The sequence below is a fragment of the Oxyura jamaicensis genome, chromosome 1 (genome assembly GCF_011077185.1).
Source record: "Oxyura jamaicensis isolate SHBP4307 breed ruddy duck chromosome 1, BPBGC_Ojam_1.0, whole genome shotgun sequence".
Taxonomy (NCBI): Eukaryota; Metazoa; Chordata; class Aves; order Anseriformes; family Anatidae; genus Oxyura; species Oxyura jamaicensis.
In genome coordinates this window covers 6,996,907-7,022,870 of record NC_048893.1, presented here as the reverse complement: position 1 = coordinate 7,022,870, position 25,964 = coordinate 6,996,907, and the positions used below count along the sequence as shown (strand labels likewise).

General features: G+C 42.6%; 2 protein-coding genes across 3 annotated transcripts; both read right to left on the bottom strand.

Annotated features, from left to right (window-relative positions):
* Positions 1–73: 73 nt before the first annotated feature.
* Positions 74–10,027, bottom strand: SUV39H2 (suppressor of variegation 3-9 homolog 2). Its single transcript, XM_035332969.1, has 6 exons — positions 9,913–10,027; positions 8,931–9,076; positions 7,300–7,971; positions 5,740–5,886; positions 4,066–4,195; positions 74–3,166 (listed from the first exon to the last, which is right to left on the bottom strand). Exons 1-6 carry the CDS (start codon positions 10,019–10,021, stop codon positions 3,057–3,059), a joined length of 1,314 nt encoding a protein of 437 aa, XP_035188860.1. The 5' UTR covers positions 10,022–10,027; the 3' UTR covers positions 74–3,056.
* A 1,440-nt stretch (positions 10,028–11,467) lies between these two features.
* On the bottom strand, positions 11,468–23,001 carry HSPA14 (heat shock protein family A (Hsp70) member 14). 2 transcript variants are annotated; one of them, XM_035332953.1, is made up of 14 exons: positions 22,856–23,001; positions 22,383–22,463; positions 22,220–22,302; positions 21,148–21,196; positions 20,443–20,536; positions 20,236–20,326; positions 19,121–19,225; positions 18,149–18,310; positions 17,398–17,553; positions 16,143–16,245; positions 14,710–14,922; positions 14,151–14,324; positions 13,642–13,712; positions 11,468–12,136 (listed from the first exon to the last, which is right to left on the bottom strand). In XM_035332953.1, the coding sequence occupies exons 1-14, from the start codon at positions 22,910–22,912 to the stop codon at positions 12,058–12,060; spliced, it is 1,518 nt and encodes a 505-aa protein (XP_035188844.1). In that variant the 5' UTR covers positions 22,913–23,001; the 3' UTR covers positions 11,468–12,057. The 2 variants fall into 2 exon arrangements, 1 of the variants encoding a protein (XP_035188844.1); XR_004752795.1 differs by having other exon boundaries at positions 12,068–12,136; positions 14,151–14,275.
* Positions 23,002–25,964: the final 2,963 nt, after the last annotated feature.

Sequence of the window (25,964 nt, the reverse complement as noted above, 5' to 3'; positions counted from 1 at the left end):
GCAGCTTTAAAGCACACTGTTCTCTTCCAGCTAATTGTTTTTTTTTTTTTATTTCAAGAATGACAACAACAAGAGAAAAACTAATTTAAATTTATTTTTATCAAAAACTATAGGAAGATAGCAATACTAGAGATCACACATTATTAAAAGAAAATGTTCCTGAGCTTACAAACTGCATATTCTAATGTACACAGTCCTAAAACATACATTAGAAATAACCAAAGGATTGACTTAACTTCGAGATTAAATAAATAGACAGAAGCTTTCTTACAGATGATCTTGCAGCATTAGTTCTGCTAACTCAAAACAAAAACAAAACCAACCAAAACAACAACAAAAAAGCTAGAGGATAGAGCACAGGTTACCAGACTCTAAGTGCATGTACACAACTGACCTAGTGGCCGTGACGATGCTACCAGACCACAACGCAAAACAAAGGCAGAAGCTAGGCTGGTTTAGGCTCCTTAAGAAATTGAAAATAAGTTTCTTCTCCCATTTGGCAATTTTCCCCCTGAACTCCTAAGAACAGCAAGATTTAAAAGTGACGCAGTGTAACATTAAGCTAATTCACCAACTGCAATCCCAAACGCACTGAATACGTAAATATAAACACTGTTCGAGCTTCTAAATTAGGAACAGGATCCATGGACTAGCTTCAAATAAATACAAACTACTGTTACCTCCCAGGATGTAAGTTAAAGGTCCTTTATTTGTCACACGAGGTAACATACACATCCTTAGAGAACAACAGTGTTATTTTAATGCTGGTGATCACACATTACTGCCTTGGGAAAAAGGCAGACACTGAACTCAAGTACAACTAGTAAGACTTTAGCTTTCAAAATGAATTTACTTGTGATTTTTTAAAATCAAACTGGGCATAGACATAGCCGAAAAAGGGTGTCAGACCGTCTGTCACCTCGCACAGGAGAGGCCAGAGGGACTGATTTGGTAAGGAATCTGTTTCTTGCCGCGGCTGCTCCTGCACCGACAGGAAATGCTGCGGACAGCAGCAGGTTGAGCAGCTGGAGATGGCAGGTTCCATCCACGTGGAACGCACTGCTGACCTGGGCTACATGCAAGAGAAAGCACAACTCCAGACGATAAAAGATCATCTAGAGCTTGGTAACATTAAAGCTCCGCATTCCACCAAAATAAAAAATGTGAGAGAAATGGCATTTTAAAAATTGGCTAGATTCAGTGTTTATTCAAGTGTGTGAATACAGGTGAGCCTGGTAATGGCAGACATTCTGAAATCTGAGCAAACTTTCTCCATTAAACAGTATAAAACATCGATTGCAACGCAGATCTCTGTATTGTGGACTACAAAACTGAGCACTTTCGGTGGCCTACGCTCTTCACCTCAGCCAAACTGATTTTGCTGTCTCACAGCATATAAAAATGTCACTTTCTGCCAAAGAGCCGGATGTTTGGTGCCAATGCAACTGTGCTTCTTCATCAACAACCAACCTGTACTATCCTTTGAAACACTCTTCTTGGAGTGCTAGGAATTAATGTGAAGTTTAAGGCATTTTCTAACTAATTAAGTAAACTGATACATGCTGGGTACTTGACTTCATTCACCTGAGCCAACAGCAGTGCACCTTATAAAGGTAACTCGCTGACCTATGATACATAGCTCGCATCCAGTTATGGAGCAACATAATTCTGCCTGACCCTACCAACATTTACACCATTGGTAAGCAATATGCCAGCTTTACAAGTGTTTTATCTGTGAGAGTAAAGCCCTTCGATCATCCTCAGAGCACGGACCTTGGCTGGAACTTCACTCATAACCTAACTCAACTGCTCTTCAGTGTTTTGAAGCCAAACAAAAGTTAGCATACATTACAAACAGATCAAGTCAACTTGAAGATAATAATAATTAAAAAAAAAAAATAAAAAAAATCAGATTCAAGCAGCTTAAGAACTGTGTATTTCTCAGCCTTTACATTCAAAAACATCTTACAAACATCTACAACAAACGGGTAGCTCATCCCTAGTCTAACTTCACTGAAGTTAACATTTTTGCAACAAGAAAAAATAGGCCTAGTCTCTTAAAAAATCTGTCACTAGGTAAAAAAAGTCACAGTATGTAAAAACTTAATCAAAACCAACTCCTAATACAAATCAATTCCCAGGCTATTTCTGCACCTAACAGGTAACCATCTCCAGAATGCATCAGCTTTGCTAGACAATGGGCTGCTTTCCCTCTTTGTTATCTCTTTCCAAACTGTAGCCAGTAATTTGTTTCAGCGATGACCGCCAGCTCTCTGCAGCGGGAACAGAACAGCGTACGTTACTGGTAACAGTGCAGTATTTACAAATTCTGTGCAGAACTGCAGATCCCCTCTAGAATCTTAACTGAAAGCCAGAAGCTAACAAGTGGAAAAGTTCTATTTGTAGAACTTTTAAGTAATGTGACATCAGCTAAAGCTGTTCGAGACCTGACCTTACATCTGGACTCTGCTAATACCGATGACTTGTGTGGAGTTCAGTGGATGTTTTGTAGTCTGCATGCCTGCGAACGCTCTTCTAGCCACTCTCCGACGGCCCTCCTTCATTGTGGAGCCAGATATATTATTGCAAATCTCTCCAAACCTTTCTTTTGTTCAACACCACCAACAGAAAATAAAGCAAAGAAACTGTCCGCTGTGATTCAGGACTCAAATTGGATGTCTCCAGACTTTTCAAGGTAGAGAAAATATGCAACACGACTTCATCCCACTGAAATCAGCTCCTAAAAGGCCTACACTTTGTAAGCTCACACTCAGTATTCAAATCAAGGTACATTTTAAAGAGTTTTCTTACCATACACCTTTCTCCTTCCTACAGAACAGTGCTACAGAAATCAAACTTTATCCTCTGTTATCAGTTTCAGCCTGATACACTAGATAGCTTTCTTTGGCCAATGCCATTTCAGTTACAAACAGAATGCCTTCTTTTCATTGGATTCGTTTACATTAGCTGTAAGAATAATATATGTGTGAAAGAAGAGTCTTCTTAAAACACTTTTAGAAGAGAAAAAAAGTATTTGTGACGTTAGATACCCAATCTCAGTTGAGATAACCTCTGCAACACACAGCTCCACATTTACAGACTGTTCTGATCCTCTTCCTGGAGGGGCTGAGACCATCCGCAGAGTCTGAAGTCAGATCTATTGAACCTGCGGCACAGGCAAACACAAATAAGGAAGTTTTAAATGAAAGACCGAAACCCTGTTAGGTATGCAAGACAGGCAAACGGCTTCAAAAAGCCTCCTACCACCCCAGGTCTTACAAGAATTGTGCATTCTCTCCATTACAACTACACAATGTAGCACAATGTATGTAGCAGCAGAATCCAAAGCTCAACAAACTCGAGCTCTTCATCCCAGTCAGCTGAGACTGCAACCTGCCTTCAATGTCAGTGTCACACACACCAAAAAAATGGGGGAGTGTCACACACCACAAAAAAAGGGGAGTTTTTGAGAGAGATTTAAATAAGGTAATTTGTCAGTTCTGAAAGAGAGCTTTGACTCCACTGCCAGACAGACTAAAAAGTTTTAGATTGTGTTGTGGGGGAGAAAAGGGGGAAAGAATTCCCAGATGGAAAACTCAACTATCAAAGAGCTAGTAACACCAAGAACTTTGTTTCCTTAAGTCAGCAACAATCACTGTATCCAGCCCAGCAAACAACACTCAGTTTTTGGACTTTCCTTCTTCCTACACATCTGCAGCACAGGGCCTACATCCACAGCTGATGTCTGCAGGCACCAGCACATGGTGACACACCTCAGACCACACAGCTATTATAACTGGTTTCCTAGCTGCCACTAGCAGTTGCTTGCAAGGAGATTCCTCAAAAAGTACCTGAAATGCCAGTTTGAATAAAGAAAATATATATTTTTAAAAGGTATCCAAACACATTCTCACCCTGACCATTATCTTTAAAATAAGCTGCCTTGTCAGAGGTTCCAGCCACAAGCCCCTGCTCTGAGCACCTAATAGCTGATACCAGTCAGCCTGCAACAAAGTTAGCCAGTGCCCCGTACCTCCCCCGAGAACAGGTTTGAAATCTGCAGACCTTTCATCTGGTAGTCGAAGGTGAGCTCCTCTCCAGCCTTGATGGTTCTCGTGGAAAACAGTGCTATTCGAGGAAGACGCAGGTCGAGGTTATCAATAAACACGTTGAAGACTTGGAGATTTGGATCACACTGAAAAGGAAAAAATAATGTAGTTTCTGGTAAAAAAAAAAAAAAAAGTTTCACTGAAAGGAAGTGGAGGGAATGGCTCTTCTCTCAGTGACAGAGGTCTGAAATCAAGTTATCTTCCGAAATCAACAAATTCCAGTTTTGAAATAGCGTTGAAGGCGAATGTTCAGAGTAGAGCTCTTTCAAGGAGATAACCTTTACAAGGTACTGAGACTACAAGAATATCTAACAGCCTACTTAAAAAATGGTGCCTTCAAAATATAGCAATGAAAAAAGATGGCAAACAAAACAACTTAACTTACATGCAGGGTTAAGATTTACTTATTAAAACCACAAAAATAATTAAAGCTGAGAAGAACAGCCTAGCATTTCAAGCCACAAATATAGAATAGCCTAAATCAAGCCTAAATATAGAATAATGAGAGTAAACATTACTTCCAGGTCAGAAAAAAACAGAAATAACATTCTCAAACTATAGGTAAATTTTTATTTCTAATCGCTAACCTGCTTGGCTTTTGAGTTGTCTACTACAGGCAGGGAGGGGTGCATGTGTCAAATAAACTAGGCAGGAACTATAAACCACTTTTTCAGGTTTTCCAGATTAAGTTTAAACAGTCTCTAAGACGGTTTGTTAAACTGCACACGTGCTTTTCTGCTATTCAACGGTAAAATACATCTCACGTTACAAAAGCAGAACTGAAGTTAGACACTTAACTCCACACTCAAGTGCAGGAATAATTTATTGCCATTTCCAAAAGCGAGTAATTGCCAGTATCTAAAACTTCTTCATCCTCCTCCCTAACAAGCCTGCATGACACACAAATTATGTCATCGGCTCACCGACCTGAAGATGAGTTTACTTTATTTGTACAACAGTGACTGCAGACCTTGTAAACACCACATCGTTCAGAAATACCTCATTCCTGAACTAAAACATGTAATTCCTTTACAGATGCTGCTCAGCCTGTGTTGTACGTACTTGAATTGGATAGGAAATAAAACACAAGTTTCCTAATGAAAATGTACTTTCGGGTTCTCTGGCAAATTTAGAATTGATACTAAGAAGGGGAAAAGGTATCTACACGAGAGAAATGCCAAAGAAAACAGCTATTTTTTTCTTCATCTACTAATGTTTGAAGGATATTTGACACACCCTCTCCTACCCTGCCCTGCTACAAAATAATGCAGCAGCTCCGTCCTCTAACTCCTCACTGACTTGATCCAGTGTTTCTCCTGTGTTATGCCGCTTAGTTATTTGAAAATCAAACAAACCCTATTTTGGTAGTGCGGTGACTCCCCTAGAACTACCAGATGTCCACCTGATGCAGCCCCACGTTCCCAGACTTGTGTAGGCAGTCTCATTCTGAGTAAGGCTAAGCATGCCATTATATTTGTTATATCGGGCTATGTGACTGGACTGTGCTGGAATAAAACGCACTACTTCAGAAAAACGGTGAACACGACAGTAAAATATTCGCAGTAGGACAGCATTTCTGGCACAACTGGGGTGATTCTGTCAGCAGGTAGGATACAGAACAAGGCCTTACGCTGTGATTCACAAAGTGGGACACATTTCCATAGCGAGCCGCATCCACTGTAAATTCGTCTGAGTCATAGTCCAAATCAAACAAGTACGTATTGCCCTGGTTGTCATAGAGCTGGCCCCGTCTCTCTGCTTCCTCACTTGTAATCACCTAAAGAGAGAAAAAAGAAACCTGCATCATATTATTAACTATTACTAAATTAAAACACACATCACAATCAAGTCAGGAAAACTTTGCTTAGGAAAAACACCACGTTTGCTGTCTGGTGTAACTTGTCTACGGCTGGTGCACAGCTCAACTTTGTCTCAGGAAAAAAATAAATCATCACCTGCATGAAGTGTTTTGATGAAGCCAAATAAACCATTCCTACTTGGAGTTTCTAGCCATACAATTCTTTCATTATACCCTTTTGTTAACTTCACGTAAAATTAAAATTAATTTCCCTCATTTGTACGGAAGCAGAACAACAGTTACCACTCTTTACAACTCTTCCTATGATTTGCTGTAATGATGCTGTTGCCTCTGTGGAATTCCTGGTTCCATGATAACTTGGGTCTTCACACCACTTTGCAAAGCTGAATCTATGAAGTTAAGCTATAAAAACTTCACCTGCAGCTTGTTACTTTTAATGTATTCTGTTGTGCACAATTTGGCAGCAGGACAGATAAAAGCTGTAACAGAATTGGACAAAAAACTCAAATTTTTCTGACAGACCAAATTTGAGAACTTATTCAGCAGTAGGGAATCACCAGATTCACATGAGAGGATAAATGTACTTTTTGGTTTCAGCAACAAAATTCTGCACTCACAACAGTCTCCTTAAATGTACAAGGTTTTATTAAAAGGCTATGAACCTGGCAAGTTAGCAGATTTGGGGCAAGAATAAATACAATGAAGACCACAAACGTTTGTAAGTGGGGATAGAATTAATTATTTTGAATCACCTTATTAGCAAGGCAGAAGCACACCAGAGCAGATCAGAGAGGGTGCCAGGAGCTACTGATGTATAAGGAGCCCTGAAGCAGAGCAGAGGCTGCACCAGATAACACAAGGCAACATAAAATCTCGAGAGTAACTCGAGGTCTGCACTTCGCAACATTAGAGTTCTGCTTTGGAACGGCATGAGACAGATTATCCAGACAAAACAGAAAAGGGACCCAGACTGGGTGGGGAGTTTGGTAACAACTGTGCCTGGGGACCAGCAAAAACTACAATAAAGATAAAGGAAGAAGAATGAGGAATGTGACTGCCAGGAAAGAAAAGGACTCATCTTTAGAAATACTGCCAGGGCACATATCTACAGGAATTCTGTAACGACACAAAGGATGAGTATTCTCTTCGCATTCAGCCTTTTACAATTGCTCTGGACTGGAGAACATATTGGACAAAGTAATTTCACTGCCAGCTTGAATGTCTAGTCAGTGTATTCCTCTGCCCAAAAGCAGACTTCTCTGTTATACAGCAAAAGCCAAGAAGTGTTAAAACCAAGAGAAAGCTTATCAAGATTTTCTCCTATTTCCTCCTTCACTGTAAATAATCAATCCATATGAGATAAATACATACCTCTCCGACATACTCCATCACAAAACTGTTGGTTTTAATTTTCTGGAGGGTTTTTACTCCCCAGCCTCGTCCGTTGTTAGTTCGGAAGATGCAAAGCGAATACTGTGTGCCCTTCTGTACTATCCTATTAGGGCAGTCGGGCCCGCACCTACAAAACGAGTTGCATTCATAGATGGGCAAGCCAGGCTGGATTTTCAGCTTCTTTTTTTTATTATAAGCCAAAATAAAGCCAGCCTCCTTTGGACAGCACTTCTCAGCAGGGCAGTCTGAGCATTCACAGCCAGTCGTTATTCCATTGATTACATTTATTCCCGGAGCAGGCTTATACTCGTTAATGTAGTAGAAGTCTAAAGGAGGACCTTCAAGATCCACAGTGTTTTCTACCAGAATCATTCCTTTATGATTCTTTTTCCTGTTGAGTTCTTCTTTCCATCTCCGCAGAGCTATTCTTTGCTTAGCCTTCCTTACAATGTAATCTGCGACCGCAGGTTTCAAGGCTTTAACATGGTTTCTCACTTTCAGTGCTTTGCCTTCTTTCACTCGAGATAAGTATTCGTTCTTGTCACTAAGAAAGTTTTGAAGAAGCAACGGACATTTCAGATTTTTCTGAGGCTCCCAAGTATTTGAAGACTCTGGCCATCCTTTCCATTTCACAAGATAGTATTCTGTGCCCTTGAAATACAGAAACAGATACAGATTTAGCCACACGTCTGTTTATTGAAATCCAGAGTGCCAGAGTTGAGAAATGCCACACAGCACAGAAGGTCTTGATGTCCCCAAAACAATTAGAACTGGGGAGAAAGGGAAAAATCAAGTTTGCTGTTTGCAAGTTAGCTTAGAGCACAACTTTGGATACTCCACGTACCACCTCTAGGGACAAAGAAATACACGGCTGTGAAGAACTCCGGTCACTAATCTTAAACCAGGAAGCTAGTTTCTTAAAGCAGTAAAGCAAATTGAACTATCTAGTTGTATGACTCGTATGCATAAGCAGAATGTAGTCGTATCACATACAGAACGAAAAATAAAATCCTAAACTTACCAAGCAGATGTCTAAAAACCACTATTTGTCCTATATCAACCATGCTCCTAAAGAAGCAATCCGTTTAAAACACTTAATGTTGTATTTACAGTCAAAAAGCACACACTTTGCATGTATTTTAAAAGGGCCAAATAACCGTGGTAACTGTAACAAGGCCAAATCCTGATACTGAATTTCACTGGCAAGAAGCAGCCATAGGAATCCAGTGGCAGCATGTGGCCCTAACTCTTCATCAAACAGACCACAACATTCGAGAGAAAAACAAAGTAAACCTGCAAATAAAGAAGCATCGTAATATGTACCAAGCTACAACCTAAAAGCATCAGGGCTTTGCTTCTAGATATGCAAATGTGAAGCATTTTATATTCCAAAATCTCTGTAATTTCAGAACAATGCTTCCTTCAACATACCGAAAGAGGTAACTACACCGCTTTCTGTTTACAGTTCAAAGTTTAAACGATATTTCATGCAATGTCATCAACAGCTTTGTACTTGCGGCCTGTTTCTTTATATTATGAGCAAAACTACCTTTGCCTCGCTTCCAAATTTCAGCTGAAAGAGTGATCAAATTGGTCTGTGTTTCTCTTACCTCTTCTACCTTGTAGTCACACAAATATTCCACCTCATAACTCTTTAGACTCCTGTTGGTGATTCCAATGGCTTTACATCTGAGATTTTCCTTCCTACATAATTCTTGGAGGGTCTCAAGTGAAGCTAGACATGGCACATACCAGGCTACAATAAGAAAATCAGTAAAGAATCCTATTTAATGTCTCAGCTGAGTTGAAACCGTTATGCACTCCATGTGCCTCAACCCGAAGTCCCCGCGATACCACCTGGGCCAGCAGCCTCTCGCACACCTACGGCGTCTCTCCAACTTCACCCTAAGGCTCAAAGCAGAAGCACGGCGACGATTCCCTCCCTGAACCTCGGCTCGGCCTGCCTGGCCGCATACTTACAAGGAACAACCAACGCTCTGGAGGGCAGGCACTGCGGCAACACGCTTCCAGGGGCAGAAAGCGCCTTAAGACCAAGGGAGAGCGTTTCCCTACAGTGAAAGCATCCTGTAACCGAGCCGCAGCTCCAAGTGAGCCTCCCTTCTTCAACGGGACCTCCGAGGGGACCGCCAAAGCCCTGCAGCTCGTGAGGGGCACCGAGGGGAACCAAGCCCCTGTGACGGGACCACGGTCACCGACAGAGTCACGGCCCCGAGGCTCTTCCAGAAGGATCGCAGAGCTGGAGGGAGGCTGCTGGGGGCTGAAGGGGCAAGGGGGGGGGGGAGTTTGGGAAGGCGGTGAGGGGCTGGAGGAGGAAGAGGAGGATGAGGAGAAGGTGGAAGATGAAGAGGATGAGGAGGAAGAGGGGAGGGAAGGGGGGCGGCTGCCTTTGCCCCCCCCCCCCCCCCCCCACCACCACACCGCCGAGCCCGGCTGCAACGCCCCTGCTACAGGGGGCGGGGGGGGTGGGAGGGCTCGGCGGCGGTTCCCTCAGCCCCGAGCCTTCCTCCTCCTCCTCCTCACCCCTCGGCGAGGCGGAGGGGAAGCGAGGGGCTCGGTGTCCGGCGGCCTCACCTCCTGGCCAGCCCTCCATCTTGGAGGGGGCCGCAGGCGCCAGGCGCGGGTCTGGGCCCGCCATGCTCCGCCTCCCCCCCCGCCTCCCCGGAGCACGGGGCGGGGCCATGGCGGCGCCTCAGAGGCGGCCCCGTTCCCCCCTCCCCCGTCGGGGAGGGTTTTTGGGGGGGGTGGTGAAGGGAGAAAGGAGAGGGTTAGGGGGTGTGGGTGGGGGAAGGCTTCAAGGTTCTCTCTCTCTACGTTAAAAAATTAGAAATAAAGCGTTTTTCACCCTGCTTTAATGTACGCTTTCCTCTCCCCCCCCCCCCAACAGAAACTTCCCTCCCCACGCACTCCTCAAGGCTCCTCCACAGAAACAGCAGCTATAAGGAAAGTAGAGCTGCTGTAAAGCCATCAAAAAAGTATAGCAAGACTTTAGCTCCCCCCAACTAATAGTAAAACTCTTACAAGTTTTAAGCCTAAACTGTATGTTAAAGCACCTTTTACAGATCTTACGGTTTTGTTTTTGTTTTAAAACAATGTGTGTAAAAGTCGTTTTTACAGACCCCATCTTTTTATTGTATGCCAGGTGAAGGAAGGCCTAGGCTCCTTCTCTTTGTTCACTTCCAGCATCCAGACATGGGGCAGGGGGAACTGGAGGCCCCAGGAAGGCTGTCATGAGACCCCTCACTAGTTCTCTGGCTGATACTCACCTCCAGAGTTAAAGGGGAATAGTTCAGGCACTTTGAACCAAAAATATATTCCTTCACCACAATTCTTTCACCACACTTCCCAGAAACGAGGTCTGCTGTTCAACTCAGACCCAAACCCCTGCTATTTGTACTATTGTGCACAAAATACACATCCCTCGGAGATGTCCGGCTACTAGCTAGCACTCATCTCTCTGCAAGGATTTCTACAAAGCTGATCTTAAGATGCGAAAGTATGGGGCTAAAGGACTCCACTGCCCACACCAAGTAAGACTTTGGGTTTTCCAAGACTCCTTTTAAAAGCTTCCAGAGAAGAACTGATGAACTATTTGTTCACTTACCTCCAGGAGACCAAAGAGCCAGTGGAAGGTGAGGTAAAATTTTCTGAGTACTACAAGTTCAAATCCAATGCTTAGTCTGGTAAGCCAGATTTATGTTTGAAATGCTGTAAGATTTATATCTACATAGGATATTGCTTTTGTAAGGTAAAAAGAATACTAAAATGCATGTCCTGCAACAGGTAACTGAGGAGTTCAAGACCAACTTGGGAAATCTGTAGTAAAGCAATAATTGAATCCAAGTCTCTTTAAAATCCAGATTGGCATCCCTCTCCCTAGTTTTGGTTTATGCCTTTGAGGTACTACTGAGTCAGTCTGAATATCTGACAAAATAACATCTAGCTCTACCTAAGGGCTGAACTGCTGCTTTTCTCAACTGCACACAAGACCAAAACCCTCAAATCCCATAACTACAGTTACCTGTTTCACTGTCTATTACTTCCCTACCTAAATTAAAGAAAAACAGGATATCAGATTATAGCCAAACAAATATATACTGATATACAGATTAGAACAGTATGGAGAACATCAGCATCTGTATAAATTTTATTTATTAATAAACACATAAATAAGCACATATAACCCTTATACATGTTTTTCAGGTAACATCACAAAACCATCTTACAGTAACTCCACAAAAAAAATCCTGCTCAACAGGCCAGCTCAAATGGGCATCACCTCCATGGTTTCAGGTAATACTGAGACCATATAGGTTAATGATGATTTGTACAGTTATTTGGGAGTGGACTTTTACATACCTAGCTCTGGCTGGTTCAGTGCTATGCTGGTTGAATCCACAGGTATACTGTTAGAATGGGTACAGGACCTGAACTGTCTAAGTCTTTAGACTACCTAATACGCTTGTTGCTAAACCAAAAACCTGAGATACGCTCTTTGAAAAATTTTTTAAAAAGGTGCTGATAATCCAATGCTGTTTTCTTCCTATTTAGATTAACATTCTGCACCACATCTTCCACTCCAAACAGGACTTGGTGGCAAAATTAATGTTCATCACAATTCTCTATGGATCATTAAAGACACCTCTGAGTCACCACTCTGGTGGACAAATCAAGGAGAGACAAAAATCAACTCAGGGTAATGTTGCCTTTCAAATGAGACTATGAGGCCACTTCAACAGTGATGACTTCACACTTTCCAGTATCTTGATCTGTGCAGGTAACATGCAAGGATCCATCCCTAGTAAGAAAAAATAGAAATGCATGCTTAGGATCATCTCATTTAGTATGTTATTACATGTCCTATTGGAAACAAATAGTCCTCATGCAGAACAAAGGAAACCAGATTAGCATCAAAATGAATAACAGAATAACAATTATTTATGAAATTAGTTTACTGTGTACTTAGATACATCCTTCTTGTTCTCCAAGAAAGCATACGTCTTCTCTGAGTATGATGGAACAGATTCAGGAACATGTGTATGTTAGTGTAACTAAGTTAATTTAATGCAGGTTTGGAAATACAATATGTAGTAATATTCAAAATTATATTAAGAACTCAGCCTAGTGGCAATCAACAGATAAATGCATCTTCTCCAATTGCAAGAACTCTTAAAAAGCAGTGGTCTTTAAATATCAAGGATCTTCTTAAAGAAAAAACCCTTCATTTAAAAAAGGTAACACCGAATCCTACTTCACCTAAGCATACAAGTCACAGTTAAGACTTACATAGAAGTAGAAGCATTCTAGTGCTTTCACTGACCTATGCATTACTGAAACCCTTAAAATAATGCAAGCTTTCTGTGCTTTGCAGTTGCATGTAGATAGCCAAGACGATTTTTCTCACCAGTGCTAAGTGAGAATTTCTGCGTGGCTAAGGAGGTATTTAAAGTTAAATCTATTAATACAGAATTAATAAACCTGATAGTTAACTAAGAAAATAAAATTATTTTGTATACAAATAGCATGTAGGGATTTAGTGTCTCAGCAACACCTAGACAACTTTCTCATTAGTTTGAAAAACGGTAAGAATTTCAGTACAGTCCCCAGAAGACAAACATGTTTTGACTACTCGGAACTCTACCTTCTGTTATCTTTATAAACTACTTTGACGATTTCATATAAGCCTAAGTACTCAACCATTAAGACCTAGGGAAGTCTGAGAAATCACTTCTGTATCAATTCCATTTCACCTCTCCTACCACAACCATATGACACTTTGTATTTTCCCTATGGTAGTTCTGTGAAAAGTAGATTTATAAAACCTGATTTCCTATGGCATTGTTTTTCATGCTTAACAACCCTGATTCTAAAATGTAAAGGCCACAGGTCTTTTTCATAAATGCAGCATTATAAAGTCCTTCAGGGATTCATTAGCAACTAATAAAAGGATAGTTTAACTTCAGTTATTCACAAGTGTGCATTCTGCAGAACTACCTGCTGCTCTCAAGCTTGGTTAAACTGATCAGCAGCTCTGAAGTTGCTAAAAAGCCATCTATACAACTGTGTTAGGTTTTATTACCATAGCAATCAAAGAATGTAAGCACGGAAGGTGCTGCCTTAAAAAAAAACCACCACACATTCCTCACATTCCTACAGAATTTGCCCCAGCTAGGGCAGAGCCCAGTAAGCAAGAAAATGCTGAAATTTCTTAACACAAAACTAAACTTTCTGTAACAGGAAGATGACTGCTTGTCAGAAGCATGAAGCAGCAAGTTAAACATCAGAACAAGACATTTTAAGTACCTTTTCATAGTGAGAACAGTTAATATGTCATGTAGGCCATCCTCCTTTTTATCTAAATCCTGGAGTACGATCTGTTTAAAAGAAAAGAGATGTTAAAATTTTTCTAAATCCTTACACAGCAGTCTAATGAAGTGATATGCATAATAATTAATACATACACTAGCAGCATTGTTACCTCGAGCAGTTTTATTTCTAAAGTGTTGCTAATCTATATACTACTAGAACACCTGGTTATGCTCTCTTGTCCTGGATGAGCCGCACCACCATAGTACCAATACAAAGTCAGACAAGTATTTAGAAACTCCAAACAGAAGTTTTTTTAAAGATGCTTCAGTAATTCATAACACATTTGTGGAACAACATTTAAGGACAATTTCTAGACAGATGCATTCAATTCTGATTTTTTTTTTAAACATAAGGTTCTGTTAAGAGTGTGGTTGGTTCTTTTTTCCCAGATCCAATTAATTTCCAAGTCGTTCCCATTAAATCTTCTATGTGTAGACACTCACCTGTGCAAATTTGTTTTCTTCATTCATAGGACTTTTCCCTAATGACTCGTATAGTTCAAGGCATACAGAAGAAGTGTTTCCAGGAGCATGCAGGGTATGCTGCCTTCGAGCTGGTAATGGTGTCCCTGATGGAAATAGCACTGTGAATTTGTCAGCCCCTGACTCGTCTACTCCCTTTGAAAAGAAAGAACAAGTTCACGCCTTTCTAAGTACTTCAGTGAGCTAGACGCTTTCTAACAGTGCTCCATGAGCAAAGAAATTCAAGATTCACTCCTTCTGCTGTATTTATCATAATCGCAATTCAAGAAAAATCCCTGAAGTTTCTCTAAGTGAAAAAAAATCCAGCAGTGACAAGGAAGTGGCAATTAAGGAAATAACAAGGATGCAATCCATTCCCCCTTTGAGTCAACAGGAATTTCTCCAACAATTTGGATAAATCTAAATGGCCACTTACAGCTAATTAACGTATTAAAACAATACTATTTATTTAATATCAAGGTCTAAGTGATTCTACATATTCATTACAGCATTTTCAAAGGCTAAACAATTTTAGCCTTACCTTATAAAGAATATCTTTGGCAGAACACTCAATAAAGAATGCTTCTTCTAATGATGGATTCTCTTTCCCTAGCAGAATTCCTGCCTCTATTGCTGCACCAATAGGAATAACTTCATCTGGAGGAATTGAACTCAGGAGTTCCACGTTTGGGAAAATGTCTTTGATCAGTTGCTGTAGCTTTGGGATTCGAGCAGACCCACCACACAGAACTACCTGAAAAACATGGCGATGCTTTCAAACCTCGCTTCAGAAGTTATGAAAATACCACAAACTGCAATATGGAAGGGTTAACCCTCTGGGATATTTTAGCACCTGTAGATGTTGTAGATGTAAGTCACCTTGCCCAACCTCCTGCTCAGAATACATCCAGTTACAACAGGCAGCTCTAAAAATACAGATTCCAAAACCTCTTCAAGCCCTGGTTTCAGTGTTTGATTACCCTCACACTAAAAATTCTTCTCCTGGTTCCGCATGTTGCGATTAGATCTCAAAACCAAGCTAATTCACACTTCTTAGTGTAAAGCGTAACTTAAGAGTTGTAGAATTAGGCCATTTTTAATGTATTTTAAGTGTAAAATAACAAAAAAACACACCATTAAGGCCTGAGCAAATAGCACAATGAGCAACTTTTAAAGTTTTTCCACCAGAAAACAGAAGACACTGAACCGTGGCCTAGAATACCTTATTCTCCTACAACTGTAATTCAAGTGTGACAGCTTTAGTGGTAACACTAATTAAAAGTCTGAAGTAGCATCCAGTATCATTAAAAGTGCCAGTTAACCTTTGCTGCAGAATTCGTGCACCAATTCCACAAGTAATACGTATGGCAATATTTACCACAGACAGGGGCACAGGAATTTAGGTGAAGTCACTTTTGTACCAAACAAAGACATTTGAAGCAACCAGCAACATGTTTAAATTTAATCACCATCTTTGACATTAAAGCACCATCTTTGGCATTAAAGATTTGGCATCTAATGCGTTCCTAAGTTTAAGCTAACAAGGAGGAACGAAGGGAGGAGGAACACAGACACCAAGCAGACAATAAGTCACTTGTTCAACTTTAAGACCGAGCAGAAACTCGGGAATTCTTCAAGTGTCAGCTAACCCAATCCAAAACTCAGTGAGGGCAAAAGAACCTCCGAATGTTAAAGAAAGTACTCCTCAGCTCTACCAAAATTTACACTAACACACCAAATGGAAGCAAATCCTCTACCATGTGCTCAATATACGTCACTAAATGCCATTTGTGACTAATTTTACCTTAGTCCAAATAACCTCCAAAGATCTTGATTCTACATACACTGTTGCATGAGCCAAAAAATGCTTGAACACATTCAGAAGTAATTTCAGTCCAAGGAAAACGCCCCCTCCCCCAAAATGTTCTTGTAGAGCTATAAAGCATTGCACAGACAAGTGATTTCTACTCTTACCTTATTAATATCATCAGCTGTAAATCCAACTTGCTGCAAGAGCTTTTTAATTGCTTCTACACATTTACTAAAAAGTGAGGAACAGATAAGTTCAAACCTGGCCCTAAGAGGGAAGAAAGTCATCCATTAGACAAACCCAGAATAGAAGAACAAACATACTTAGAATATACTTGGTTTCTCTAGCTATACCTCATACTGAGATTTTTTTTTAAGGAGTCAAAGAAGTTTATTTCCCAACTATTAATCTTAAGGGATTTATGTTGTGCAAATATCTCTGCTGTTGATTGCATCACTAACATGGAATGCAGATTTTTTTCTTAGTGCATTCTTGGAAAAAGAAGTTTTCACATCTGAGTCAAAACAATAAAGATGCAGAAATCCTAAAGGAGCAAGAATTCCCTCATCTTTAAAACAGACACATCAAAATGCACCTCTTGAAGTTTCAGAGGCGAGTCAAGCTGCTTCCCGATTTGCATGGAGCAATAGTTACTTAGCCAAATTAAGTGTGCTTGCTTCAGGCTCTTTCAAGCCTGAAGACAGAAGTTACTCTGCACAACTGCAGTAAGTCAAATTTCTTATCTCAACTGAACCAAACAAGCTCCACAGTAGAGCTTCTCACACTTGCTTACTGTGCCTTACTTCACCAGATCCAACTGCTGCAACAGCAGAAAACGATTTTATTTTGCTAAGTCCTACTGGTGACTGGGAGAACAACCGAAGTTTAGCTAAATACTTCAATAAGAGTTCATCCTAACAGAGAAAAGAGACTTAAGAGTAGGACACAGCAGCATAAACAAAGAGACAAGAAACGTTTTTCCACTCCACCTGTCAAAGACAGACACTAAGATACCCCTGACTTCTATCACTCTGGAGTTCATTTGGATTAGAGAGCCCCAAACCCTCTTCTGCAAGAAAAAATGCAGCAACAAAAACAGTAATGGGAGGAACAGGAGAAAGAACCTTGATTAATTACTGTGTTCATTTCCCTTTCACCAACTGGACTCCAAAGATGGAGTCTCCACGGACCTTTTCAGAGTGTATTTTCTAACCATTTAGAAGAAAATCTTTAGTGTTGCTCTCAACTACTACAGATCATGCCCTACCAGAAATAATGTGAGAGAAAGCTCAAAAAAGCAAGCTGGCCTTCCAGCAGCACCAAAAAAAAAAAAAAAAGCTTATTAACATCCTAAATACAAACTAGAAAAACTTAAAGCATACTTCTAAGTAACAGTAGTAGCCTCAAGATTTGTTTTACCTGGACACATTACAGTCAAAATCCAATCCATCATACAGTGAATCCACAAAACAGTTTGCACTTCCCAAGGTTGATAACGAGTGCTTTGCAACATCAGCGCTGTTCATTAGCTTCATCATAGCCCTGGGATTTCCCCTGATATCATGCTTACAAGACCTACATTAGAAAAACAAAAACCAAACTCGATTTAGAAAGGCAGGCATTTGAGCAGTAACACCAACTTTCTGAAAGAAAAGAATGAGTTAAAGGCATTAACATTCTTCTGTAGACATTTTCATGTTATCTGCAATGACACTGTGGGAAGTTGACAGAGAGTAAGAGCATGTAGTTCAACCATATAAGTTTGAGGAGGGGCACCCCTGTGAACTCAGGAATTCTTGTCTCTAATACAGATTTAAGTCTTTCCAAACTGTTTCTCAGCTGAAGAAATCCTCAAAGTGACTAGAAGAAACAGCAAGAGCAGGCGTGCAAATTAAACAATTTTTATCACATATTACTGTAAAAAACAGAACACTGAACATTAGACTTAAAACAATTCATAGCTGAACCCTTACAGCTCACCACTGACTTCAGGTAACACTCACCCCAGACTGACCATTTCCCCATCTCCCCCAGCAGCTGACTGTTCCTTTAATATCTTTATCTGAGCCATTTCACTAGCTTTGCCAAACTAATATGAATTCTTTTTTAAAAGCAAGCATCACACAATGACGTTCTTGTCCCAACAACATACTTGGAATTTAGAACCTACCTCTGGAATTCAGATGCTAAGTGTTGTGCTAGAGCTTCTGTGAAGCACACTCCACCAATGCTATCGTCTGTGTTTGTCGCAAGCACGCGGTATATTCCGCTATTTACTTCTATCACTGTGATAGAAAGCGACGTGCCACCAAGCTTATAAACCAACACATTGCTGCCACAAAAAAAAAGTAGTATTAGCAAGTCATCTAAAATTATGATTACTTTGACACGCTTTCTAAGATGACCACCACCAAATATATTGCAGGGTTTTATCAGTTTGGTCAAGTGAATTTGATTTGAGCACTTTGGATTTAGCATGTCTTGGTACCACTGACTAATGACAATGTTCCCTGAAGAACGAGTCACTATCATACAGCGAGAGTTAGCCCACGTTTATCCCACAACATAACCTAAAATGTAACGCTGAGTTCTCAGTCATGGGCCCCAATTATATGAGAAGGGTAGAAAAAGATACCAACAAGAGAAAGGCAAGACATCTGTTCTCACTAACAGCAGCAGTCTTGGCTATTTTGAAAACCTCGTGACTTATCTGAATACTCATGAGGGAAACTGACTGCACCTCCTAGGCAGGACCTTCAGATCTTCATGCATATGCAAAATAACTTCATCTCCCACAATTAAAGACTAGCTACACCTAGGTCTGCTCAAGAAATTTACATTTTTCCTCGAGCCAATCAGCTCATTAAAAAGCAAGACACAAACTGGGGACAGATCTTTAAGACAATTTCTTACAAAATAGAATAAAGGAGTTAATTAAAAGTCACAGATTTATAACTTAAATTTCCATTGGCTTTGAGATCAAGAGAAAAGCAGGTTTCAAATCATTAATTTTGTATTAGCTGTTAGGGCAACATATCATTCCCTCATTTACGATTTCTCTGCACAGAATGTGTTGTGTTAAATCTCTGTAGATCTGAACTACAGCAGCTTAAATTTAAGGAGTAAGATCTTAGGATTTTACCTTTTCCCAGTGGGTGAATCTTGGCCAATTCCATAGGCCAGGAGAGCTGCAGATGGTTCGTGAATTAATCTCATAACATTAAATCCAGCAGCTGCAGCTGCTTCCCTGTGGTAAGGCATAAGAGCATTGCATTTTACTTCAGTGATTTCACTGCAGTTATGCACACTTATTAAGACTTCATCAGAACTAGATATGACATCAACTCAGCACTTGGTTACAGCATGCTATTAACAAAGAGAAGCGACTGGGGAAAAAAAATAGCTAATGAAGTTCAATTGCAACTGCTTCTTCAAGGAGTTGGATCTGCCGGGTGCTCACGTCAAGGAAAACACTGATGTATCAGACTTGCATACCCCATAAAAACAGCAGGAAAAAATCAAGATTAAAAAGCCACCCTCAAGCAAGCTTGGGTAACGCATGTGTGGCATTAAATGTCCTCAGTATGTTATTTCACCAGATGTCAAATTGATTTGATTCATTTTACTTCCAAATCAAGTTACCACAGCTCACTTTTAACTTTTCTATGTGTGTTTTCTTGGCACTTGTGGCCCTGCGACTGCCCTAATAGTTTCCTCCACTCTGAAGTCATTTTGAAACTCGTTTACCAAAGCAGTAGTAGAAAGTTTCATTACACATACTGCAGATACCCAGCGCAAGTGTTTTATGACTAACTTTGAGTGCATTTTAAGTTTTCCATGACAGTTTAACGTCAGGTCTTCTACACACCAGAAGTAGAAGGAAATGCTGCTGTTTACGCACAGCTTTGACTTTTGTCGTGGCAAAAGTCCACTTATGTTTTCATACAGAGGAACCTCTAATGCTGCACTTCAAGCAGAACAGTGGTGTGTATTCAGTACCCGCTCTCTGAAATAGAGTCCTCAAAATCATGTAGCGCCATTTCGTTTGGTGAGAAGTGGAGGAAAATTATGGAGGAGGGCTGAAAAATCATTTGCATTTCAAAGGGGGCACTGAAGAGGCAGCAGAAACAACACATCTGTAGTGACACTATAGCCACAGTGATATAGTCTGAGTCCAGCAGGAGAACTCCCGTTGCTCATCTGCCAGAAGGTCTGCTTTAGGCACGATAAGTAACAGAAAAATCTTAATCCTCTTACCCAAGGGCATTTTTCTGATTCTCTCCAAAATCAAACGGTACAGTGATAACAACGTCATTTACATCTGAACCCAATGCAGACTGAGCAGTTTCTGTTTATGAACACAGGCAGAACACGTTGATTAAAAGCAAAAAACCAACAGACCACATCTTAAAAACGTGAGGACAAGCTTAAAAACATTATTATATGCTTTTACTCATCACGTACCTTTCATTTTACTGAAAATCAGCTTTGCCACATCTTCAGGATTAATAAGCTTATTATCTATCTCATATTGGAGTTTTCCATTCTTCTCAACTATCTGTAAGCAAAGACAACACACACGTTAGAAGCATAATTTGAACACTATTTTTTTAATAAACTTTTGTTAATAACCAGTTAAGTATCTGTTTAAAGTAATAAAAGTGAGAAGAGCTTGTAGATACTTCCAACCGCATCTAGAATACTTTATATTCTATGACAAGAAAATATTTCCAGTGTTTATCAAAGAGCACAAGGAAACCCTGTATTATCCAACAAACGTTGGAGTGACATTCACAGAGACTTAGAAGCTCCTGATTTCCTTCCGCTGTTGAAGTGTTCTCTGTAGTACAGCAGCTCAACTCCTTGCCTGCTTCCACAGTACTATTCTGAAAATATTTAGAAGTATTGTCTCTGTCTTGAAGGGCCAAGAGATGCATGTATTTTTTCTGCTGGATTACATTAGGGCAGCAGATCTCAGAACAAGGAGTTCTCTACTTTGTAAAGAGAGAAAGAAACACTTTCTAAGAGAAACGCATTCTATACAACAGCAAAACAAACTTCATGATGTCAAAGCTGATTGCTGCAGAACACAACATGGCACAAAATGCCAAGTAGCATGGTATAAAATGAGAAATTATTCTGAGAACAAAAACAGTAGCTCATACTCACCGAGCATTTGCTTTCTGTTATGTATTTCTGTGCTTGTGGGTCACCAGAGCTGTCAAGACAGAAACAGAACAGTAAGATAAACCATACGGTCCAGAGTAACTGCAGGAATTCATCTTGGTGATGTTCTCTGCAGTGTTAACAGCATACAAAGAAGCTACACTCTAGCCAAGATTCCTCTTTTCACTACAATACATCTATATGAAAGAAAAGGTCACAACATAAGGGTTTTGTTTGCTGCTATCTGCCAAGCACCGTTCCCCACACTAACAGCAGAAACACCTGCTAGCTAGCAGAAAGTGACAAAAAAAAGAGACCATCCCGTTTTGTTGTAACCCACTATCCCCAACATTGTTATAAAAGACTTCGTTGGCTCTATTGTTGTCTTCACTGAAATAACATGAGCGCAATAAGCAGCCTGTCCTCTACTTTTGATAAAAAGCATCTGCCAAGCACTAAGACACGTCCAAACGGACATGTTCTTGTCCACTCACTTCAGGTAAAGAGCCGCAACTCTCAGCCATGTTATCACTGAAATGCTGTGTGGTATCTCCATTGCCAGACCTAAAAGTTCAGTTCTGACATCACCGCAGTTGTCAGTGCAAATTGGCACAGATCCCCTGAGCGAAGGGGCACAGGAGGCACAACACCAGGGCGTTTCACTGTGCTAGCAAGAGGTGAGAGAGTTTTGGTAACTAAAACCCCAGCATGTTTCAGCCACTGGGAGACATCCCGCTAGCAGTCTCAGTTAAGAAACTGAAGCATATATCAGAAGTCATACACGCCTAATAAATTGTTGTTACAATTTAATTTTGCAAAGGAATTCAGGCCTAGAATTCTTTGCATCTCTTCCCTTTAAAATGAAGTGTTGGGTAGGGAGTTTCAATGATACAGTCAATATTTTAAGACCAGAGGAACCATGCTGCTAACAACCAATTAATTTTAGTGCTGTCGCTTGATAGTAGACTGCCTTTGACATCAGAGTTGAGGCTACACTGCACTGAGCAGCTTTAAAGGGGAAAAGCTGCACTTCTTGGCTTCCCCTCCCCACCTGCTCGCCCAAGGATCCGCTTACCTTCGCCCCAGAATCTGCTTAACTTTCACTACAGTGTTGGAGACATTCCTTATCCTGCTCTGCTTTGCTGCCAAGCCGACAACCTGAACGGGACAGAGGCAAGAAATCAGTAAGCCCCACACAGAGCTACTCTCCCAGGCGCCACCGCCCAGGCAGGCCTCACCTCCTCGCTCTCCGTGAAAGCCACGACGGCAGGAGTCACCCGGTCCCCGGCGTCGTTGGCCACCACGTCTGCGCGGCCATCCTGCGGGGAGAGACATCTGTCAGCACGGCCCCTGCACCACCTCCTCCTTCTACTACCACTACTACCTCTCCCTCCTCTACTACTACCACCTCCTCCCCCAATTCTACTACCACCACCTCCTTCTACTATTACTACCTCCTCCTCCACCCACCTACTCCTTCATCTCCACTTCCTCCTCCTCCTCCTCCCCGCATCTCCTTCTTCTCCTACCTCCTCTACTACCACCTCCTCGACCTCCTCCTCCTCCCACCACCTCCTCCTCCTCCCACCACCTCCTCCTCCTCCCCCTATTACCTCCTCCACCACTACTTCCTCCTCCTCCTCCACTACTACTACCACCACCTCCTCCTCATTCTTCTCCTTTCCCCCACCACCCCCCCCCCCCCCCCCACCTTGTACACGGCCGCACACGCAGAGGACGCTCCCAGGTGCACGCCGATGGCCGCCATCAGCCCCTTCCTGCTCCTGCGCGCCCGCCGCCCCACAACACCTCGCGCGCCCGCCGCCAGCCAATCCCGCCCCACGACTATCCGCGAGCACCAATCAGCGCCCTCCTCTTATACAAGGCTCAACGGCTTCCCCGCCTCCTCTCCCACGAGCCCTCGCGGCTTCGGAGTGACCAATCAGAAAAATTCACGGGGTGTGCGTCATCGGGCATGGCAACGCGGCAGACTTTGTGCGTGAGGGGCGGGCGGGCGGCGGCTGAAGGGAAGTCGTCGGGGCCGGGCTTGAGTTTATTTAACCCCAGTAAATAAAGATTAATGCAAAGAAAGGCGCAGGGAGCTATTTCCTGCGTGTTCAGGGCGGGGGTGGGCGGTGGGTTTGTGTATTTTGTGCCGTTGGCTTCCCTCAGTGTTTAATTGCAGGCAGTGAAGCACAAGCAGCAGTATAAATATATATATTTGTTAGCCAAAGATCGTGAATGAGGCGGCGGGGCTGAAGTGCTGCCTCTGCGTGACCGAACCAGCCGTGACCAGCAGCTGAGCGTAAATCATACCGTGTGGGGATGTACCGCTGCTGGAGAAGCCCATCTGCGTTATCAGTGAAGAAATAAAATAAAAACCAACGAAATGATTTCTAGTCCGCGTGCTTTTAAACTCCGCTCACGGTCTGGGCGACCTGAACACCCGTCAGACTGAGCCCAGCTCCTGCCACCACACCACAAGCTGCTCGGGCTGGGCAGGGGTGTGCAGGGGAAGGGGCAGCGGGATGAACGAGGTGGGGCAGGGAGAGAAGGGGGTGAGGGGTTACAGGATCACAGCCCCCGGCCTGGTGCTGGGTGTGGGGCAGACCAAATGGCTGCATCTTCCCCAGCCTGGAGTGTGGGGGGCGTGTGTGGGCAAGCGTCAAGCTGGGTAGGGGGGGGCCTTGGGACTGGGCTGGGGAGTCAGTTTTGGGCCCTCTCACTGTAATGACACAGGTTAGGGTGATGGTTTGTCCAGTTCTGTGTCCAGTTCTGGGCTCCCCAGTACAAAAAGACAGGGATCTCCTGGAAAGAGTGCAGCGGAGGGCCACAAAGAGGATACGGGGCCTGGAGCATCTTCCCTGTGAGGAAAGGCTGAGAGACCTGGGTCTGTTCAGCCTGGAGAAGAGAAGACTGAGAGGGGATCTCGTCAATGTGTATGAATACCTGAGGTGTGGGAGACAGAGGGATTTGGCCAACCTCTTTTCAGTGGTTTGTGGGGACAGGACAAGGGGCAATGGCCACAAAATGGAGCGCAGGAAGTTCCACACTGACATGCGAAAGAACTTCTTCACGGTGAGGGTGACGGAGCACTGGGACAGGCTGCCCAGGGAGGCTGTGGAGTCTCCTCTGGAGATATTCAAGGCCCGTCTGGACGCCTACCTGGGCAGCCTGCTGTAGGGAACCTGCTTTGGCAGGGGGGTTGGACCTGATAATCTCTGGAGGTCCGTTCCAACCCCTACACTTCTGTGATTCGGTGATTCAGATTTTATTTTCATCTAAATGCCATGTGGTACCGCCTCACTGTATCACTCAGAAGTAAACATTGGCCTTATCCTTGGTTTATGTATGGTACACTGACGGGTCAAGAGAATGAATATGATCACATAGAGGTTAAAGGAGTTATCAAAGACTTCCAAAGGGATTTTGTGTCCCCAGACTGATCCTGGGTTTCTTAAGTCACAGGACTATTCCCCATGTGATAACCAAGCTTGGGGAAGTCCGACCAAGGGCTGGACGTCCCTGGCTGGAGCTCAGCTTGCAGCAGTCCGTGCTCCTGAATGATCCCAGTGTCAATAAAGGAAACTGGTACAGCTGAAAACAACGCAGTGTGTCCAAATTGCAGCTCCTTTCTGTTTCCTCTTGTAAACAGAGTAATGGAAAGAGAAGGGTAGAGGTGAGCAGGAAAGACCTGTGGGAACAGGAGAAAAGCATTACAGAAGACAGCAATGAATGCAAAGGCATCTTTGGCAAAGGTAATGGAGGAGGGAGTCAGAGAAGACACACTAAAGATAGGAGGATAATGGAGGATGGAAGCTTCTAGTACAGAAACCTGATTTTTCCTGGCTTTCCCTCAGATCCTAATGCCAGTTGCACCATTTATGCCAACAGACTGGTAATGGGATTAGAACCTAAAATGAATGTATAATCTGTGTGTCCAAAACTGCTTGTGGCTGCACTATTAAGGTCACCTACTTGCCTAAACACATCCATGGTCGCTTTCCAGATGTCATGCCGCAGATACATCAGGACAAACGCACACAAGTTCTGTTTATCTTAACTGAAGCACTTAATGCTCCTTCCAGCTGTAAGTGAACCTGCGTGGAAGCAGGCTAGAAATGCCTTGGCAGAGGTTTGTGGCAGCCAGTAGTGGATGTTGAGGAGTGAAAAGAGCTCCTCTGTCTGCTCTTTATATGTTTTCTGGTGGTATCCTTAGTTAATGGGGAGCCGTGAGGTTGCACTGAGCTTTAGTGAGCTGAGAGATGGGGTTAACAACCCGCTCCTAAAGAAAATGAAGGCTGCCCTGCGTTTATGGCAGTTCTGCAAATAAGTGAGAGCCTTAATACACCCGCTGTCTCTTAGAAGTGGGATCGAGGAGGGGAGCACTGACACCCGCACAGCCTGGCCTCAGGGAGCGACTAGAATTTAGCTTTTCACCCGTCTGGGGAGAGGTTTCTCTGTGGCAGGAGCAGGAGAAAGATGCAGCCCCAGTGTGCTGAGGGTAGTGCACATCCCCACATGCACACATCAGACAAGCCCACCACATTCCCTTGCCACGACCCCCTGCTAAGTTAGTCAGCAATTCTGCTGCAGCCTGTTGGCAATATTTCCAAACCAGTGGCCCAGACCTTCACAGCATCAGGCCAGGGCAGGATCTCAGAGGTGCCCGTGCTCTCCCAGCCTGTGGCACATCTGTCAGCCCTCCGAAAACCAGACCTGCCACAGGTAGACCAGCTGTCAGAGCGGTGTGACGTGAACTTGCCCAACTTACTCCTGTGTCGAGAGCTCCCGGGCAGCCTGAGAGGCTGGAGAGCAAA

Excerpts from the sequence above, each read along its gene's own strand:
- SUV39H2 (XM_035332969.1), bottom strand. The coding sequence starts at position 10,021 with ATGGCCCCGCCCCGTGCTCCGGGGAGGCGGGGGGGGAGGCGGAGCATG. Across the intron at positions 9,077-9,912 it reads GATGGAGGGCTGGCCAGGAG|CCTGGTATGTGCCATGTCTA; the intron begins GTGAGGCCGCCG and ends TTCTTATTGTAG. Across the intron at positions 3,167-4,065 it reads CTTCGACTACCAGATGAAAG|GTTCAATAGATCTGACTTCA; the intron begins GTCTGCAGATTT and ends CCTGTGCCGCAG.
- HSPA14 (XM_035332953.1), bottom strand. The coding sequence starts at position 22,912 with ATGGCGGCCATCGGCGTGCACCTGGGAGCGTCCTCTGCGTGTGCGGCC. Across the intron at positions 22,303-22,382 it reads CTTTCACGGAGAGCGAGGAG|GTTGTCGGCTTGGCAGCAAA; the intron begins GTGAGGCCTGCC and ends TGTCCCGTTCAG. Across the intron at positions 13,713-14,150 it reads AAGAAAACAAATTTGCACAG|ATCGTACTCCAGGATTTAGA; the intron begins GTGAGTGTCTAC and ends TCTTTTAAACAG.